This window comes from Periplaneta americana, chromosome 11 (genome assembly GCF_040183065.1).
Source record: "Periplaneta americana isolate PAMFEO1 chromosome 11, P.americana_PAMFEO1_priV1, whole genome shotgun sequence".
NCBI lineage: Eukaryota > Metazoa > Arthropoda > Insecta > Blattodea > Blattidae > Periplaneta > Periplaneta americana.
The window spans coordinates 70,698,894-70,721,169 of NC_091127.1; the positions used below are offsets into that span (position 1 = coordinate 70,698,894).

At 36.8% G+C, this 22,276-nt stretch overlaps 1 protein-coding gene across 1 annotated transcript in view; it reads left to right on the top strand.

Annotated features, from left to right (window-relative positions):
* LOC138709086 (uncharacterized) overlaps positions 1 to 22,276 on the top strand; it is an 82,999-nt gene that overhangs the window by 16,840 nt on the left and 43,883 nt on the right. The window contains exons 3-4 of the mRNA XM_069839599.1: positions 11,685 to 12,006; positions 17,017 to 17,229. Of these exons, the coding sequence (XP_069695700.1) occupies positions 11,685 to 12,006; positions 17,017 to 17,229 (535 nt within the window). The remainder of the gene's footprint in view (positions 1 to 11,684; positions 12,007 to 17,016; positions 17,230 to 22,276) is intronic.

Consider the following 22,276-nt stretch of genomic DNA (forward strand, 5'->3'; position numbering starts at 1 on the left):
ATATGTCTAAATCTATTCAAACACATAAATATACTAGTCTAAAAAGAACATAATATAGCAGTGATGGCTGATAAGTGAAATTTAGGGAAACAGTGTGGAAAATGAAATATGTGAATTTAATTATAATTTATCGGATTGGCTGAAATGGCCATGTCCGCATTTGAAACAAACTATGCATGGAGGTGTCCGATTATGAAAGGAACAACATATTTTAACGTTCACAAAAGCATGTAAATATCAGTTTTTGAAATAAACGGACCATAAACTTGGAAAGAGCGTGAAAAATACTATGAGGACCGATCCTTAACTAAATTTCGATAAAAATGGCGTATGTCCGTCTTTGATACTAGGCTCCGCAATTGTATACATTTGCTGAACTGTGGCAACTGAATTTTCTGGTATATCTAACTTTTCCGTAGTTGTCCATAATAAATATCTTCGAACAGAATCATATGTCTTTTGTTTATAGATTTGTGATAATAATAATAATAATAATAATAATAATAATAATAATAATAATAATAATAATAATAATATAATATTTCTTCTATACCACTAGAAATATGTACACATAGAAAATCTTAGGACAGCAGCGAAGTAACTAGTTAACGATCTACGGTCATTCTTCATAAAAAGCCGCAAGATTTTCACATACAAATGTGTATGTTTTTCGCAAAGTTCGGTGAAAACACCCTGGTTCAGATACTGGTTGAAATCTGAATAATTTGAATAATTGCAAGGGAAAAATGCTGGGTCTCAAACGTCTTGTCAAACCACTTGAGGTATGTGAATAAGAAGGGAAATAATTGAGGGACTGGGTGCAAGAAGGGCATTTTAGAGGATGTGCCCCTTTTCAGTAAAACGCTTTATTGTGTTCTCTGATCTGTTATGCGTACGATCACCAAGTTGTAGTTCAATACTGTGATCATGGAGGTCAGGAGTACCCAAAATGTAAAGGCGTGCATAGATAACATTATTACGGTTTGAATTGTCAACATCATTTTCTAAAAAACTTCCTTTTGAGAGAAGTGCCTTTCTTGCAAACAATCCCTCAATTGAGTCTGGGTCTGGTAGAGTTCCTGGGTAGTTCAGTCGGTAGAGCGTTGGTCTGTTCAGTCTAAGGTCCCGGGTTTCATACCTAGCCTCGGAACAATTTTTCCTTTGAAATTATTCAAGTCAGCTTCACGGGGAGCTATACCTGAAAGCCAGATTATTGGTTGAAATCTGTTCAAAATGACAGAATGTACTCAAGGAATAGGAAATATAATTTCACAAGAAATCCATCTGCCAAATTGTTGTTGGTTGAAATCTGTTCAAAATGACAGAATGCACTCAAGGAATAGAAAATATAATTTCACAAGAAAACCATGTGCCAAATTGTTCCCACGATTTGTCACATCCTGGGATACCAAATAAGAACTGAAAATACAAGTTTACGGTCTTCCTTGTATCATGCGTTACATGACTGAAATAAGGGTTATCCAGCGTTTTTGAGATCGATGAACAATATTATGTGGCTCCACTTCCAAAAATTCTGCCTTTTGTCGTTCTTCATACACAGGGTGTTTCCGGGCTGGTATTACTAACTTTCAGGGATATGGGGAAGGGCACATGTATCAATTTGAGATAAAGAACCCTTGTCCGGAAATGACTGAGTCGAAAGTTATAAACAATAATGCGGTAGTTGTGTGGAAATTAAATAATTTTATTTCTCGGTACACCTTATTTATGTGTATATCTGTACATCGCACAGATATTGCATTCATCTAACGTTGTTTACGTTGTCTACCTACAGTATTCTGTTTTTATGAGACGTACTCCCCGAGTTGTTGGAACATATCCCACTGGATGTTCGTCAACGTATGTGGTTCCAACATGATGGAGCCCCATCCCACTTTGCACATAGTGTTCGTGAGCAGATGTGTACGACGTTCCCTGAAAGGTGGATAGGAAGAGGAGGTTCTGTTTCGTGGCCAGCTCGTTCACCTGATCTGACCGCACTTGATTTCTTGTGTGGTTATGTGAAAAGTCTTGTGTATGAGACACCAGAGACACGGAAGAGGATCTCCGAGCACAAATTCTCGCTGCCTGTGACAGTGTTCGAACAAAACCGGGGTTGTTCCAAAGGATACGTCAGAATCTTGTGCGACGATGTCATGCCTGCATCGAAGCTGGGGGACGCAACTTTGAACACCTGTTTTGAATACAGTACGGGTATGTGTAAGATGTACAGATAAATAGACATAAATAAGGTGTACAGAGAAATAAAATTATTTCATTTTCATACAAATATTTTTGGCTTATAACTTTCGACTCAGTCATTTCCGGACCAGGGTTCCTTATCTCAAATTGGTACATGTGCCCTTCCCCATCATCCCTGAAAGTTGTAACACCAGCCCGGAAACACCCTGTATAAAGGGGTAAGAATGAGATAGTGCAAAGCCACACTTAAAAAAATGAGTTCAATTCTTACACATATTGGGAAGCTACTAATAAAATATTTAAAATATTATTTAACAAATGACTAAGTATACGCCGAAGAAATTATGATATCACACCTAATGACACTGGACTCTAAAACCTTTAATACGCTCTCCTGTAAAATTGTGTCTGTGTAACTTAGGACTATATCATTCTCACTCCTTCATATGCGAAAATACATACTTTTATGCGTCAGTTTTTATGTAATGTTCGGCAAGCTTTCTTTGCGTGCTATGTTGATACACATGTGTATGGAATAATAGATGTAGTCTACTGGGTGTTCATTTCAAAGTGTGTCATGACGTCACTGTCGTTGGGTCACCGATTTGAAGCGAGTTTCAGCTTATATGTTAAAGAAGTTGCCTATTATTTAAGGCGTTCTTCAATCTGAACTTGAGAACGTGTACGGTATAACTTGAACGTCGTAGCAACAGACGAAGGTCTGTACGGTCTGTGTGCTACCATAACCTCTTTCGAACTGTGTTTTGCTCCGACAAGTCGTACGCAGGGTATTTGTTATCATCGGTTGCGTACGGTAACATTCCACAACACAAATCAAATGTTCCGTGTCCATGTTGACCGTCGAAGTTAATGTCAACAAATACGTAAGTAATCGTCTTAACCCTCTCCCCATATCCCGACAGTACGTATTTCCAAACAGTTCACATTCCTGCCACTACCGGCGTTACCGTACGTATTGGTAAGTACTCTTCAGAATGAACGCCGTACTTGCTAGGCAACTTTTCTGCCTCTTATGTTATAGTCTACACCTCTGCAGAAGTGTAGGAAGATTGAATTCTCTAGGCTCATCGGCTAGCCACATGACGGCATACAGCGAGCCATGACACATTTTGAACTGAACACCCAGTATTATAAATGTAATCTCTCAGTCGATTGGAAACTGGGTTTAGTTCGTATAATATCACATTTTAACCGTCGCGTCGGGAAAAAAGCCTCTTACTCTATTGTAAACTGCGATGTCATTTGTTGTTCCTCAGACAACTTGGCACTGGAAGATCAAAGCTTAGCATCAAGATCAGAAGCATCGAATACTTTGTCCAAGTCGCAGAACTTCTTTGTAGTCGTATCAAGAAAGAGACCGATGACGCAAGAAACTTAATGGTCTCTACGTCAACAGATTCGTCCGTTACTAAATTGAAGTCCAAAACTTTAAGTTTATCAATTAAACTGTATTTCTGTGGCTTTGGTGATGATGCTCATTGCCTTTGTCCTAATCATTGTTAAGCCTGTAGTTGTGAGATTGTCCAGAGCAGTGTCCTTAACACAAATTACTGGGTATTTCATAAGCAGGGAACGGATTTATATGGACTAAAAATATATGAAATATGTAAATATATATGTAGTTATTTTTACCAAAATATGGAATTAAATATGGATTTTTACCAAAATATGGAATTAAATATGGATTTTTACCAAAATATGGAATTAAATATGGACTTAAAATTATAAAAAAAATGACTATGTACGTTAAATATTGGTACATTTTAATCAAACTAAACAAAAAATATAATGGACGTACCTTATCTTCCAATGTAGTTTCAACAAAACACAATTTTTATTGTCTGTTACCATAACAATAGGTTACAAACATTTCTTTCAAGTGCTGAAAAGTGAATCTTCTTCTATTGTCTCTGAGGATAGATTTATACTGACTAAAAGAGCGTTCGACGTCACAAGAAGTAACTGGTACATAATTCAATTTCACAATGTCTGCTGGGGATAAGTCCAAGTTAATCTTCACTGTTGATTCACCACTCATCACAGCAACAACCTTTTGTAGTTCTTCATATCCAGGGTTTTTTGAAAGTACAGTGTCCACCTTAGCTCTTACTGCATCTGCAACTTTACCTCTACCACGATTCAGTTGTTCCACAGTACTATTTATAATTTCAAAACTTTCAGATAGTGAAAGGTGCCTATTTTGGAGACTTTTGAGCGTTTTTATGATGCATGAAAATGTATGCTGAATGTGAGCTAAGTCATTCTTCACACTTATGTCACAGGTAACTGTTTTCGCAGTATCAATTGAGACTGCATCTTCAGAGTCCAATGCAAGGAGAACATTGTTAATAGAGTCTATATGTTCGGCATAATATTCAACTGCTTCTAGCCATGTACCCCATCTAGTTAAAATTGGCTTTGGTGGCAATGGAATTTCAGGGTACATTTCTTTCAACACGTTAACTCTACTGGGAGCTTTGAGAAATACTTTTTTCACTGATGAAATCAACAAATCTACTTTAGGGAAATTGTCTCTGACCACTTCTGCCACACGATGAAATGCATGCGCCACACAAGTAAAATGAGTCAATTTAGGATATACAACAGATAATGCTTGTCCAGCTTTGACCATATAAGGGGCAGCATCGCTAATAAAGAATAACACATTATCGTACATAATACCCTTTGGCCACAGGATACCCATAGCTTCGTTGAACAGTTTAACTATAGTTTTGTTATTGCACTTTTCTAGAACATCACAATGTAAAAGAATTCGTTCAGAATATTGTTCACTTAACAAACCGATAACTACATTACCAACAAGTCTACCTTCTTTGTCGGGAGTCTCATCAATGGAAACCCAAATTGAACTATCTTTAATTTCATCTCTTATCTTCTGTATTGTCTCATCGTAGATGGATGGAGCATACGTCTTCCTAAGTGTTGACTCATCCGGGATTGTATGTTGAGTATATTTTTCAAGGAATTCCCTGAAGACCTTATTCTTTAGTTTGTAGAGAGGAATATCAGCAGAGATGAGAGAACGGCACAGGTCGATGTTAAACTCAGATCTTACATTCGATGTTGTTGGTTGTGTTAAAAACAATTGTCTCTGCTTGGAATTTAGTTGTTTGTTGGCCTGATGTTTACTAGTTGTAATGTGTTGTTGCACCAGGAACTTTTGTGTAGATGATACTGCACACTGACACAAATTACAAAATAATATTTTATTGTCAGTTGATAAACCATCTTCTTTAAATTCTGAAATGTAACTTGTTAGTTTTGATTTTAAATTGACTGAATGACGTACTTTTGGCATATTTACCGTCTTTATAGTATGATTTACAAAACTGAACCTATGTGTACTCTGACTGGCATTTAACTGTTGAGCTGCACAACTGAAGTCTGTTAAAAATTTTAAATTAAATTAATACAGTTTTGTAACTTACTTTCCCATTGTTGATAGGACTGCTAATTTTCAAATAACTCTGATGTTAAAGGGATTACTGAACATGTGTTTAAATCTCTATTGTTGAAATGTATTTTTAAAAGTTAATGGAATTTTGTTTTGTTTTATTGTTAAACCTAATATAATATGGACTGTTTTATATGAAATATGGAAAATATATGGAAATTAACGAAAATATGTACTAAACTCTAAAATATGGAAAAATATGGAAAATAAAAGTAGGATTTTTCAACCCTACACATTGTGAAACATAAAAATAATGCAAAATATAAATTATATTAGCTTTATAAGTAAATATGTATTTACATATAAATCCTTTCCCTGTTCATAAGTATTTCATAAGTAATTAGTCTATCGATAAATTAACTATTTGGGACAATGTTTTGAAATGATGTTTATCCTCACGAGAATGTACCCTACCCGGTGTCGTACAGTCGATTTGGAAACAAACACCCCCCCTCCCCTCGCCGCCAGAGCTATTAAACGAAAGAATGGTTAGTGTTTTAAAAAATGTAAAATGTAAAAACAGTTTCAATTGTTGACTAATTATGATGTACAATTTTCAAAATGTCTTCCGTTCTGCAGAATGCACAAATGTAAGCAACGTACCAACTATTCATGGACTCTGGTGAGCATGTCAGGCGTAATCATTTGTATCGTGTGTTCAATTCGTTCCACTAATGCAGGAATGGTGTGTGGCTTGGTTTCATAGACACTTTCCTTGATGGACCCCCCCCCCAGAAAAAGAAGTCCAGGGAGTCAAATCAGGTGATCGCGGAGGCCAATGGATTGGGCTCTGGGACCAATCCACCTGCCTGGAAACACTTCGTCTATGGAATAAACGCTTAATTTGAGCGACATTGTTTCCAAGTTCAAACCAGGCAGCAATTTTTCTCTTCTGCAATAACGTTAAGTGGCTGTGTGATTCCAGTTTAGCACAACAATGTGTATAGGCATGGCCGTGTGCGTATAGAAGGCCATGCTCAAGGTCATTTTAAGTTCTTGACGTATAGAAGGTAATGCTACAGATCATTTTAAGTTGGCATAAAATGCACATTTTACATAGGTAAGTAACTTTCTCTGGCGGCACAGTGCATGAGGGTAGGCCACCAAAGGAAAAACTGAGAGGTAGAACTTAAAATTGAGGGGATTCAATCCGGCATCGGAACTGGAATCCGGTGTGGCATAGTGGATAAAGCGTCAGCACGTAGAGCTGAAAATTCTGGTTCGAGACCCGGTGCCGGAGAGAATTTTTCTCTGTTCTATCTATCCTTCATTATATGATAACGCAAAATTTCTGCATGGAAATATCATACGTAATTTAGTACATCATAATAACAAGTTATAAATTCAGGGTTGATCGACCGGGATTGAAACCCGGCCCTCCTTGACTTACAAGCTCAGTGCTCTAGCACTGACCCACCGTGGAAGTTATAATGAAAATATAGTCCTAGTTAATATAACACCGACTTTAGTGAATGTTGAGGGAAGACTGGAGAATGCTTTGTTTACAGTGAAGAACCTGCCTTTGGGCAGATAACTATGAATGAATGAATGAATACGTTGATTGTTGCATTGAGATTGAGGACGCCTCACGACAGATTAAATTACAGTGGTTCATTGTTGTAGTCAAGTATCATTCTGCTCGCAGTGGGCTTGTTTGAATGTTGCTTCTTGATAATGTCGTGCAAAGAAATTCAATAACTGGATATCACTTTTCTTTCCAATTATTCTCTCGTACATACTGAATTAAATGTACTGCTTATATAAGCAACCCTGTCCAAATAGTGCTCATTGAAGGCGAGCACTCAGCTGAAGTAGAGGAGTCGAAGAAATAACTCGCGAGCGCAAAGTAGGGGTGGTATCGTTGCGGTGGAGAAGGAGTGGGGTGCTCTAGTTAACTATTCAGAATTCTCTTGTATCTTGTGTTGTAATTATCAGTAGTGCATAATGGACGTAGGGAAACGAAATAAAAGTGATCACCAACCATGTTTTTTCATATGTTATGGAAAAGCTGTTATTTTTTTAGCAGCTGGAGAACATTCTCAGTGCCTTATATATGAGCCGTTCAGAGCAGAAGTGGTGTAAGTCAAAATTGGGTGATGAGGTTTAAAGTAAAAATTCTGTAAAATACAGCGTAAATTAGCAATTAATATGTCCTTCGTGCTACCCCCTGATTACTGATAGTTCAAATAAATTGAATGTTAATTGCTACTTTGTGCTGTATTTTACAGAATGTTTACTTTAACCCTCATTATCCATTTTTTACTTACACCACTTCTGCTCCGAACGGCTCATATCAGACAATTATAAAAGGAAGACGAAAACATAACATAATGCACCACTACGGCACCGTGCATAAAGCCGTGTATGATGATGTTCTTCGGATAGATCGCAAGAGAAAAGTTGACAAGTTAAAACTATCTCTATACCCTGAGGTAGGTTACAAATTTATCGTCATATGTTGAGTGATTTTAAGCATTTAAAATATATTTTTTTTAGTTTTATTTATAAAATGCTACGAAATTAAAAGCACACAGGTCATTATATTTAATAATTCTGTATTAAATTTTAAAATATTGTAATATTTATTAATTTCTGTGCAATATGTTTCTAAAGTTCATAAAAATTATTTAAATCAGAAATGTAATAGTTAGAAGCAGACAAAACACTAAACGATACTACTACTACTACTGCTGCTGCTGCTGCTGCCGCCGCTGCCACTACCGCTACCGCCACCACCACCACCACCACCACCACCACCACCACCACCACCACCACCACCACTACCACCACCACTACCAACCACTACCACTACCACTAAAATACTCTTTGCCCAATGTTTGCAGCGCTCTATTTCGGTAATGGCTCGAGAGATATGGCTGATTGCTGTACAAAGAGATAGGTAAAAATAATCTGAACAGTTAATGTCTTGATCTTTTCTTTTGCTAATTAAAACGTTTAGCCATGAATTTAAATTTAATAATAACGAAAATCGTTGAAATAAATCTTGTAACGCAGCGCACGTCACGTGTTACCGACTGACTACAGGAGAGGGGGAGGGGAAGGTAAGGAGTGCAGGTCGCGCTTGTTTACAGTTATTGCAGCAGCCGTCATATTGCCAAATGCTTCATAGAAACGTATCAAATTACTCTAAATCGGTGAATATTAGAGAAAAACGTATGTAGATTTTTCAAATCTCTTCTCATGATCTATTACCAGTTTCATTTTGGTGTAGAGGTTACCATCTACTCTGTATATGAGGTGTTTTTTTTTACTAGGCCTACAATCTTATTCAGATGACAAAGTTGTGATTTTCTTTCGTCATAAAACCATTTCATACACACATTTTATATTTTTTACTTCACAGTTGTTTAAGGAAATTATTTCTGATGCTAATATATATTTTTAATTTAAATATCATGTTTGACATTATTTGACTCATGCTAAACCTGAGTCTTGACAATATTTGTGTACTGGACACACATTAATGATCGCTTATTGTGAGAAATGTTACATATTTTCTTAGTGTTTCATTAAATAATTTATTTGACAATTATATAATTTTTACAAATACATTAAACTCCTTACACTTGTTACGTATGACACTTATGCACCGAAATAATCGTTATAAAATGTATTGATGATGTTGAATAGCAACCTTATATGTCACCAAAATTAACAAAATGAGATTTCACTTCATCTCTATCAAAAAAGTCTTTCGGACACTTGTGCAAACACATATTATGTCAAGACATGAATAAATACTTTATCTAGATATTAAAATATTCTTTCGCTGTTCTACAGAATTGAATATTTTGACTTACGAGTTCGCTGTTCAACAGCATCGATATAGTTGATCGGTAGTGCTAAATATCACCTTCGTTAGAAGAAGAGTCTTCCCTTGATAAATTTATATGACTAGCTAGTGCTCACATCACATGATTGAAAGGGGAATTACGAGCACGTAAAAATCGCGGCCGGTGGTGGCAATGTGTGCGCAACATCACTGGGCCGATATATCGGGCTCGTGGGATTACAAAGATTATTATTAGGGACCTACGTTGTCCCACGAGGCTACAAGGTTAAGTATTACTGGAGTTTTTAAGTGGATGACGCTCTTGAATTTGCATGCGAAGTACTTGACTGGCTGCTCACGCCACTTCTATTTGGTCAAGCTGGGCAGAACAATACATGAACCACTTTAACAACTACATTAATATTAACAATTTAAATTACTTACACATTGTACACTAGAATATGCTATTTCTACTATTTAAATTATCATAAAGAATGTAAGCATACATTGATTACACATTATTTACACTTTTGTTTACGATGTTGTGTATTGTAATTCAAGGTATTTTATTTAATAATATTATAGCCTATACTTATTTTGTAAATAATGTATAATAGTGTATATATGTTCGACCAATGTAAGCCTACATTCTTAGTAATAGTGAAAATAGTAAAAAATAGCTTATTCTAGTGTACACAGTGTAAAGGAGCTGTCAGACATTGACAACTTTCAAAAGCCGATTGTCAAACAATTGCTTTATCGTCTCTAGGATATGATCTTTCTTTAAATAGGCTCTATTACTTTTGTGGAATATGATTTTTTTTAATATATCAAATTTCCTTCATTATCTCAATCATTCCTTTGGTCCAAATTGTTTTACTTAACATAAATTGTATTTGTTTGAGACTTACATGTATCTAAACACATCTACATTTTATTCTTTTTATTATTATTATTATTATTATTATTATTATTATTACTATTATTTCATTGTCTTCTATATTAGTGTTACTTATAATATTTGCTATGTATTTTTAGCTATGGGTCATTGTGCTAACCACACGATATCTCTATTCTGGTTGGATGGTCGTTCACCTCTTCTTCGGCATGTGAACGTGAGGCCAGCAGCCGGTTGGACTTAGATGTATCTAAACACATCTACATTCTATTCTTACTGTTATTATTATTATTATTATTATTATTATTATTATTATTATTATTATTATTATTTGTCTTCTATATTAGTCTTATTTATAATATTTGTTATGTATTTTAGCTGGAGTCATCGTGCTAACCACACGATATCTATTGTGGTTGGATGATCGTCCACCTCTGCTTCTACATGTGGACGTGATACCAGCAGCCGGCTGGTCGGTCATGGTCCTTCATGGGCTATCGTGCCTAGGATTATTATTATTATTATTATTATTATTATTATTATTATTATTATTATTATTATTACTGTTATGTATTTGTATACTGGTTAAGTGGAAGAGAAGGGCTTAAGACCTTAACTCTGTCACTAAAATAAATAAATCAAATAAATGAATAAATAATTTAAATTGTAGAAAAGATTATCATAGTGCCATTCTTTATGACTACAATGCATTGTGATTAGTCTGCGAGGTCTAATTTTCAATCATGAAAAGAACGTGAACTGCACACAAACAAGATGCCGAAACATGTCGTTGTTATGATAAGAAACAATTTTACTGGTATTATTGAAGTTGTGTAATTGAACTCATCATTTCGTCAGAAATTGTAAGAATTTCGTAAGACTGAAATCTGGACCTCCAAAATTTATGTTTCATTTATTTTGTTTTCTGAGTCCGTATTGCTTCAGTTAAATTGTAACGCTAGATTTAAAATCTTTGTTTCATTTAACCGATTCGGCTCATTTATGAATCTATAAGAAGTAACAACCAAATGTAAGACTTCTATTAAAGCCTGACCCCAAGGTCAAGGAAGACGATGATCAAGAGGTTACATGAGCTTGGCCAGCGTCGTCTCTTACGCACTGGGGAATTAGTTCCTGCAACGAACCTACAACTTCAGTCTGTTCGAAACCCGAGGGCTACGGACACGACACCGACACGCCAATATAGTCTATAAACAACTAATCTTATCTCTGTAAACCCTGGGACAGAATACGGTCCCTAGTTGTTATTATTATGTGATGTTTTCCCTGCGCAGGGACGTTCTGTGGTATGGGCAAGTTCCCGTACTCTATCATCGGCACGAGCGAGGACCTGTTCGTGGAGTTCGTGAGCTCGCTGGCTGGCCCGCTGCTCAACACAGGCTTCCACTTCAACGTGGGCAACTGGCCGGGCCACGTGGAGACTGCCGGCAGTCGGAACGGCACGTGCGACTGGGTGCTGACCAGCGAAGATCTGGCAGCCTCTGGCGACTCGGAGGGCATCTTTCTGTCGGTGGCGCACTGGTACCCGCCCCACACATCCTGCACCTACCTCATGCAGGGCCAGAAGGATGAAGTGGTCAGACTTTACTTTCCCAGGTAAATACATCTTGGTCTGAGATGCATGCCTGTGTAGGTCGGGTTTATCAGTTTTCAGTAGGCGGCGTTCGCTTTTCAAACTTAAGTTCATATCAACGAATGGTTTCAACCGGTATTTATAAATAGCAAACATTCTTCACTACATTCATTCTCCAATCTATGTGAGCCAGTTCTCCTCTGTTAGATTTCAGAGTGTTGTGAACAGGGCCTCAAACGATTCTAACCAATATCAAATCCGCTCGAGTATACTAGGTGTCATTTTTAGCTTCTAGTACATAAAAATCCCCTCCCGAGACTAATTACTGCATTGAGTTTTTCTGACATGTATAGAGTGTTTCAGAATAGAATGGAATGACATTTCCGGAGTGGGGCACTACGACTCAGCACTGCGACCTTATAGATCTATTGCACTTACCCTCAAGCTAGGCGCATTCTCAAACTCACACCGGTTAACAGCACTAAAGGCTGATTCACAATAAACCGGGTAGGAAACGACAACGAGAACGAGAACGGAAATAATGTTAAAATAATAGTACATTATGCAACGAGCCTATAATGGTAGTAATTAAGACGCGAGTCAAGTTTCATACGACTTTCTATGCTCGACCATATTGATTTTTTCCGGCAATTGGTGAAATGAATTTGCGGGAATGTGCTTTGTGAAAGGCTGGAAGATGACGGTGAATTGATGTTAATTTGTGTGTTGTTTTTTTCGACTGAGTTTAATATTGTCTAATCTCGCGCTAGTTGTCTTTCGATTGCACATCCGAGAATAATCGATACTTGCGCTTTCATATTGCTACAATGGTATTTTCTGACTGGTGGAACACCTGAACTTTAATGAATAGGTGTACTTTAATGAGGTCCATTAAAGGCTGCTACCAGGTGTATAATTACTACATTTCGGCATGGTCGAGCATAAACGTATTTAAATGTGAGTATTTACAACAGTTAATTGTGTATGCTCATGTTTAAATACATTTACTGTATATTAACAATATTTCCGTTCTCGTTCTCGTTGTCGTTTCCGTTACCGGTTTATTGTGAACCAGCCTTAAGATTCGTTGCGTACCCAGCTTTCGAGCAGGCAACTCCACTCGTTCCTACGCCAGCTCCCTACGTGCATAGCCAGCCGGCGTTCTGGGAATGCTATGGAATGATGTCGAAATGAAAAAATGTTGAAGGAATGATGTAGATGCCTGATATGGGGAAACGGGAGAACTCCCACAAAAGTCTCAAATGCGACCTTATCCGCCACAAGTGTCACTATGGATTTTTTCACGAAAAATTGAAAAATCCAAGCCTTGACTGGGACTCGAACTGGACCGTCTACATGACAGGCTGAAGGCCTGATCACTCAGCCACCGCACATGGAGTATGGAGAATGTAATAGAGGACATTTTGAGCAACTGCTCCGAAATACATTCTTCTTATTTCTACAAATATATCATTCACAAGTTACGCGAAAGATCACTATTCACACTGTAATACCGTGGACAGCAAGAATGTTATGCATAAGAGCTGGTGAACTGCTTGCCAGATTGTAGTGCCGATAGGCGGCAGTACTGTCAGTCTCTCAGTTTGACTCTCTTTATACAACTTTCTTATTCAAGGGACTTAACACCTGCTTAGGTTTGGAAGCCTATATAGTTCATTCTCTGTGTAAACATAAAGTTCAAACATATTGGTAAAAAGTACTGACATTCAGAGTTCATTACGTTATTTTCATAGGCCTACTACATTACAAAGCATAATAAGTTCCCTCCAGTCCACACCTGTGGAGTAACGGTTAGCGCGTCTGGCCGCGAAACCAGGTGGCCCGGGTTCGATTCCCGGTCGGGGCAAGTTACCTGGTTGAGTTTTTTCCTGAGTTTTCCCTCAACCAAATGTGAGAAAATGCTGGGTAACTTTCGGTGCTGGACTCCGGACTCATTTCATCGGCATTATCACCTTCATCTCATTCAGACGCTAAATAACCTAAGATGTTGATAAAGTGTCGTAAAATAACCTACTAAAATTAAAAAAAAGTTCCCTCCGTCGAGTTATTTCCATCTCTCTGGAAGGAGAATGTCTAAACTCATTAATCTTTTACTTAACTTATACAGAGTGTTATATTAGTTTGCTTACAACATAGATGACATAAAGAGGAACAGTTTTCATATTTACAACATCTCGGCAGATGCACCGTTTTGCCACTAGGCACTTACATGTTGGGTCTCGCATCTCTGCACTTCGACATCGATGAATGAAACATGCCAAGATCGTTGGATTGACATAGGTGGTCTTGTATTTTACCCACCTCGATCACCCGACCTGATCTATATCAATTACTGTTTGTATGAGGTTATGATACTTCTGATCTATAAGACTCACAGCAATTATCTGCGAATCGCCAGGCATTTTCAGTACGGTAATAACACGGTATCATTGGTACCGGTACTTAGATGTCGCTTCTATACTCTAATGCAGCGGTGACCAAAACTCAAGCTGCAATGATTACATGCGACATGAAGTAAAGAGAAGGAGGAAATGTACTTGGAATGAAAACTACAACCAGTGGTGGTTCCTGTACTAACATCTTAATCAATCCCGCGGATAAAAATCTCAAGCTTTGCTGTATCAGTAATGTCATTGCTGTCATCTAGAGTCGGTGAATAATACTGTATACGATTTTTCTTGCTTCTTTTTTTAAGCTTTCTCTTGAATATAATCAGGAATTTTCTAAATTCTTCTCTCGATACTTGGTCGAGAAATTCATGGTTTTTCAAAATTAAAAACTTCTTATGGAATACTTATTTAAGCTATATTAAACATTAGTCTTTTGAGAAATTCTGTTCTATTAAAAGGCTTTGGAGCAAAACATATTTCAAATCCCATTAGGTAGCTTACTTCCTTATATTTATTTATCTCATCTTTCTCTTCCGGGCTATGATTTAAGACATATCAATTCCTGGCGTTTAACAGTTCGTTGGCACATAATATTGAATCAGTTTTCTACAATATTATTATTAAATGAATAACTAATAAATAGTTACCCTCATCTAACGATTAAGAAGATTAAAACTGAGATAAAACCTAATAATTTTATCCTTCTAGGGAGAATATCTTAAAACATCAATATTCATGCAAGTACAGAAGAATTATAGAAACACATACTTAGTGGTCAGTAATAATAATAATAATAATAATAATAATAATAATAATAATAATAATAATAATAATAATGACAAATAATTCATTATTCAGCGTGGAAATTAATGTTTCTATATACTCCTAATTGAACCGTTGAGCAAAGTAAACATAGGCTATTACATTTTGTCCGACAGAACAAAAAAGTTTACGAAACCACCTCTTACTGCTTGTAGAAACAGAGTTTGTAGAGCGAGATGATACCGCCACTGCTTGCTTTCAGTACGTGAATGAAACAGCAATGTACAGGAAACTCCTCGTACCCGTTTCAATGTCTGTGATTACACGATGTACAGCTGGCGCAAAAGATCTGAAAGCCTGGCTGACGTCACTGGGGAGAAGAGGAGGGCAGAGTGCAAGCAGCAACAAATAGGCCTACGCTCTAAACATCTAACTGAAAACATTGACCTCTTATCTTGAGTTGCTAGTCGGAGTCTTCAAGCTCTGCTATCCCTTCCATCTCATCTCATAGCTGAAATCACCGTCATCGTCGTCATCATCGCTGATACCACCGAGATTTATGATAATTGGGTCTGTGACGTCATCAAACAGTACTTTCCAGTACATATAATCTTGTTCTATTTTATTAACATTTTCACAAAGAGAACGCCAATCGAGTTCAGCCATACTGTTAAATTTCTGCTCACATAGTTCTCTTACTGAATCTAATTTACAATTTATGTTTCTGGAGGCAACCCATCCCTTCACTACCGACACTAACCTACGCACTACACTTTCATCAAACGCGTCTAGTTTCAAGACACTACTTTTAATTGTTATCTTCTTATCCTGCGTTTCGAAACACGTACCGTTACCACTATCTATTTTCTTCGCTTCTGCCACAATTTTTGGACACTACTACGAGACACGCCTGTAGCCACTGTCACTCGCTTTTGAACTTTATGTGGAGGAATGTCTGTCTCTTGAGAAGCTTCCTTAGGCGTAAACACGAGTACATTGTTTATAACCTCTTTAGTTTGGCTATGAAACTTCTTTCCTTTTGATGAAAGATGAATGGAACGGAGAAAAATTCTCTCCGGCACCGGGATTTGAACCCGGGTTTTCAGCTCTACGTGCTGACGCTCTATCCACTAAGCTACACCAGATTCCCATCCCGGTGTCGAATCGAATACTCTCAGTTTAAGTTCCTCCTCTTGGGTTTCCTTTTAATTTTGAAATAACTGGAGCCATTTCCGTAACAATAGGTCTACTTGCAGCTTATAAACACTTAAACTAACTATATACAGTATATATATATATATATATATACGATTTAAATAACTCTATATAATCTACATACACAATTAATACAATACCATATATACACGCACGCACGCATTTTAACTCTATATAAACGATTTTATATACAATATTACACACACTTAAAAATGCTACAACTGAATACTTCCGTAATGTAATACAAGCGCATATTATAGCGAGCGAGCGAGCGACTGACTGATAAAGAGAGAAATGTTTTGCAAGTGGAATATAGCCTGATAAGAAACAGTCATCTACCGTTTAAATCTCAACGGTCTCAAAGCTTACAGATCTTTCGCGCGAGGTGTAATCACGACACCCACTTTGGCCACCGCTGCTCTAATGTATCGTACTGTAAATAGCAGAGCGTTACAACTTACAATTCCTCTGACTCATTTCCTGTAGCGCGAATACGGAGCCTCTGCAAGAATTTTGTAATGTAAGAAATACTGTATGTTCCTCTGTATATCCTTGTCATCCCTGAGTTGTTGTAAATGAAGCAATAAGGCGCATATATAATGAGTAGATATATTTAATTTAATGTCTGGTTTATTTTGTCCACAGCTTCCGCATCAACAGAATAGAATCTCCCATTCAGCTGTTCGACGGAGACTGCGGGGAATCACTCACTCTGTACGACGCGTCCTGGCCCGACGACTCCCGCATCATCAAAACGTTCTGTGACACATTCTCACGGGCCATGGAAAAGCACGATTTCGTGTCCACTGGAAATGCTCTCTTTGTGCGCTTTGAAAGCAAAACTGGAAGCTATTCTGGGTAAGACAAAAGCAAAAGCCCGTTTTTAATTTGTTCATGTGTACAAGATTCAATAATAGGTATAATGACAAAGACTAGTAGACTATTTTTATTTATTCGTCATACGAAGTACAGTTAAATAAAAAGGAATGAAACAACTTAACATTAATTAGTCCAAAGTATTTATCTAAGATAAAATAATGTGCAAGGTATCAATGGATAAGAAAACTCTTAAAGTTTTATTCACACATGGCGCTCTCGTGCTGCGCTCCTTACACTCCACCAGGGACGCTGGTATGGAAAAATGGCATGTGACGTAGAACAAATGTATTGTGTGTTGTAATTATTAGACTAGTCAAATATTCATTACAAAGGCACAATACAATTGCTGACTAAAAAGCCATTTTCGTTTTGAGTTCCTTATTCGTTTCGCTAAAAACTAACTTATAAAGGGTAGAATAATATAACCCAAAGCCATACTTTTAACAATTGAAGACCTCCTCGAAATAACAGTGTAACCTACAAATCTGTCCTAATACACGTTTCAGGAGAAAGGAAAATAATTCCAGGGGCATATTTCATTAGACCTATATTTACTAGCAGAACCATTTGACTGATCAAGGATACAAGTTCATTCAGCTATTCGCAGCCGTGGCGAAAATGCGACTCACGAGCACATTGTGGCTCGCAGTGAATTTCCCTTGCTTCCTACCTACAACCCCCACCCTCTCACTCACTGGAGTCAAACTCCGTTCCATTTGTATTTGTCTCTGACCTGCGAGTGGCGTATCGTCGCAATGTCTGTCTCGAAACCATGTACCTCTATAAAAACGAAAGTTTCAAATAGGATGGGAGGACGCATTTTTTTGCTAACATTATGATGAGAATATTAAATGTATGATTTGTTCACAAGTATTACGAGGAAAACGGTTGTGTAACATAAAAGGGCATTATATAAGTTACTACATGTTACTGATGAAATATTATAAGGTTAAGTGTTATTATTATTATTATTATTATTATTATTATTATTATTATTATTATTATTATTATTATTATCATTTCTGTACGTCTATCCTTTTTCAGCAGATGTACGAATAATGCGGTTAGATCTTCAATTTAAACTCACAGATTTACAATGTGATGTTAAATGAAAGCTAGATGTAAGGACTTGACAAATGTTGAACTTTTCAAATCTTTGTCAAAAATAAATATCCGAAGCTTCGTTCTTTCGCTTGCTCTGCTGAAGCCACGTTCTCTACAACTAACGTTTGTGAAAAATTATTTTCAACAATGAAAATAGTAAAAACCAAATTTAGATCACGACTGACAGACAAATACCTTCGTGATCAACTACGACTGGTAGTAAGTGACATAATTCCTGATTTTGAAACTCTGTCGCAGAGACATTCTGAAGACAATTAATTTTAGGTTGTGATAATGTGTCCTATGTTTTCCTGTTCATTTCTTTCTTCGTTACACGTACTAAACATTAGTCTGTAGCCTTGTACTGTATATAAGTTTATTTAAGTATTGACGTAAGGAAAATGAAAAACCGTTAATAAGTCAGTCAGTTGCTTCACTTCCCCTTCGGGTGTCCGCCTCCCTCCATAGGTGCTATGCACGTTGCAGCTTGCACAGTGGCTCGGCGCACGATGGCGTTTTCGCCACGGCTGAGCTATTGGATGCAAACTATTGTTGTTTTAAATGAATGCTTAAAAATTACTTTTTCCGCCCAAATTACATATTTAATTATTTGATATTACATCCTTTTTATGGGAAGGTATTCAATTGTGGTTTCTTGTTCGAGTCCATTTCTTACGCATTTGGGGAAACTACTAGTAAAATATTCTAAAATTTACTCAGCAAATAACAGAAGAAATAAGGCATATCATACCGAAATTAATAGCATTGGATTCTAAACATTTAATATTCTCCCCTGTAAAATTTTTTCTTTGTGGCTTCTATCTACTATTCCCCCTTTAGAGAAGGACATGGACTAGGACTATACTCGCACACAGGCCACTCGGTTGAGCCCCGTTCTACAGAGCCACCTGCGCGCTGCTTCCGAACTCCCCTATAGCCTTACATGATCCTTTGACCTTTCCACGTAGGTCTCACCATGGTCCCTCAATACCGATCCCACGAGTTACCATGAGCTCAGTGGAGAGCCCAACGGAGCATAGCGCTACCACCAACAACGAATGACCACATATCCACGGGGTCCAAGTTCGGCAGCGTCCGGCAGCCGACTCTACTTCGGAACAAGCCCGAAATAGGGGAAGTGTAATTATGATGGCGAAATGGATCCGAGGTCCACTGCCGAAAGTTACCCAGCAATTTTACTTCAATTGGATGAGGAAAAACCTCGGAAATAAAACCTCAACCAGGCAACTGCCAACTTGCTCCAACCAGGATTTGAATCCGGGTTCGCTCGTTTCACTGTCAGACGTGTTAATAGTTACTCCACAGCGGTGGACACTTTATAGCTTAGGGTTATATCATTTTCATCCCTTCGATTATAGTTTGAATATTGATGTTCCATATCTTCCCTCGGACAAGAGGCGTTAAAGAACTATCTGGGTCTGTAAAATTACATTTCTTAAATACTCGTATGCCTCGGTTTTACTATCTGATTAAAATTATTTCATATTCATTTAAACATTCTATGTAAAAAGTGATTAGGCCTACATATAATTCCAAATGTATTTAATACATTAACGCATTGCAGCCCGAAAGACATAATCTCGTACTCAGGCGCAGTTCAGTTTAGTTCTACAAAATGCAGTATATTAATATGTCGTGTCATATAGATTCTCTTTCTTCTTTACATTATTGTTCTTGTGCATCACTACTTTTTTAGTAATTTATGATACAAAAGTTAAAATATAAAATTTTCTTGCGAACATTAAAATTGAAATTAAAATTTTTTGGATTTTTTTTTACATCTGTAGTAATATCTAAATTTGTTTAAGTACTTGTTTTTTTAATATATCATGTAGTTTGTGGAATATAATTTAGTGCTACATAATTAATTGTAATTATTATTATTTCGACTAGTGAATGGATATCTAGCCAGAAAATGACAGTAAATTTAGCAGCTGTTCGTTCCGTTCCCGGCAGAGCTCTCGACGGTACCCGGTGCAGGCATGGCTGCCCGGAGATTGAAACTTTAGCACACGTCTTGGGATTCTGTGAACAGGGATTGCTCTTGAAGAACTCTAGACATCATGTTATAAGATCCAAAATTGCTGCCGCATTAAGAAATAAGAGCTGGATAGTAGGAGAAGAAATCTCCTGTCTAGCTGAAGATGGGTCAACGAGACGAGTAGATATTTTAGCGTACAATGCTGACACTAAACAGGGCATCATTGTGGACCCCACGATACGTTTTGAAGTAAAATGTCATCAGTCAGCCGAGGTCCACCTTGAGAAGAAGTCGATCTATGAGCCTACAGTCAACTATTTTAGCTGAAATATTCCTTAATTCACGTTGAGGTATTCGGCTTGCTCATAGGTGCTCGAGGGACTATACCAGCTTTTGTCGAAGAATTTCGACGGCAGTTCGCTCTGCCAACATCTCTGAGAGATGGCATTGTGATAATTGTGTTTCAAAAATCCTGCCAAATCCTAATTAATCACATGGTGCCACATTAATAGCAATTGTAATTTTTCACGCCCTTTTCTTTGTTTCCCTTCTTTAAAATTAATATCTATGTTTACATATGTATACTAATTTTTTTAGGATATACTGAGTCCGTAAGGGCTACCCTCAATGGGGGGGGGGCAGTTCAATATTAATTTCATTTACATACTTAATTGTAAAAACGATAATATGAAGGTATCGGGCAAACAAAAAGGAACTTTAAGACACGTTTTAACTAACATATTGCAGATTTTCGGAATAATAGAAATAAATCTAAATATGTTATCCACCTCACTGAAAACGGCGACGAACTCACTACTATTAAAGCTACATTACAGACCCTAATAATCATGTTAATAGAAACACCAATATAGCAGAGGAATATTACATAGCAAAATGTCACAATAAATATGTCCAATTAATTAATGAACAGATTATAGGCCTAAATGTGAATACTTCTCTGTATAATTTACGTATTCATGATAAAAAAATATCCATAACAAATAGCGTTTAACTTCCGCCAAGTAACCATCTGACTCGTTCCAGCAATAACAAATGTACTACCCGTCCGTTGTAAATTGATCGGTGTAGATTCCACGTACAAGCAGTGTGTGTCATCCACTTGCATGAATGCTTTGATCCCCTCAGTGCCCTGTGCTGCGTAATCGCAAACGATGTCTTATAATACGACAGTGGCGACACCAGCGCTCAGTGGTCATGTAACATGGAACGCGTATAAAGCTCGATCTTTGACATTACCCACGTAACGATTAGATGGCCAACATCCATTAGCAACAAACAACATAGTCTACCCAACAAAGCAAATAAAACCTAAATCAATCAAATTTTCTTATAATTTCTCACAATTAAATAAAATAAAAATCTAATAATTATACTAATAGAATTAAAAATTTCATTTTTGCAGAAAGTTTAAATACATAACCAATACTTCCCGTAACTTAACAACTGAGGTAAAGTAAAATATATATCCTGAAGAAGAATAAGCAGCACTAATACCTTGAGTATTATGATTAATCGACAATAGTTATAATTAGAATTATTAATTATAATATCATTAAATTATATTCCACAAATCACCTGATACACACAAAAACAAATACATAAACAAATATATACATAACCAGAAATGTAAACACATACAAAATTTTAAATTTCAAACTTAAAGTTCAGAAGAACATTTTATATTTTAACTTTGTATCGTAAATTATAAAAAAAAATAGTGATCACCCAAGAACAATATTTTAAAGAAGAAATAGAATGTATATGACTCGATATTAATATACTTACTGTATTATAATATGTAATCACTTTTAACATAGGAAGTTTAAATGAATATGAAATATTTTAATCAAATAGTAAAACCAGGGCATATTTAAGAAATGTAATTGTACACATATATCA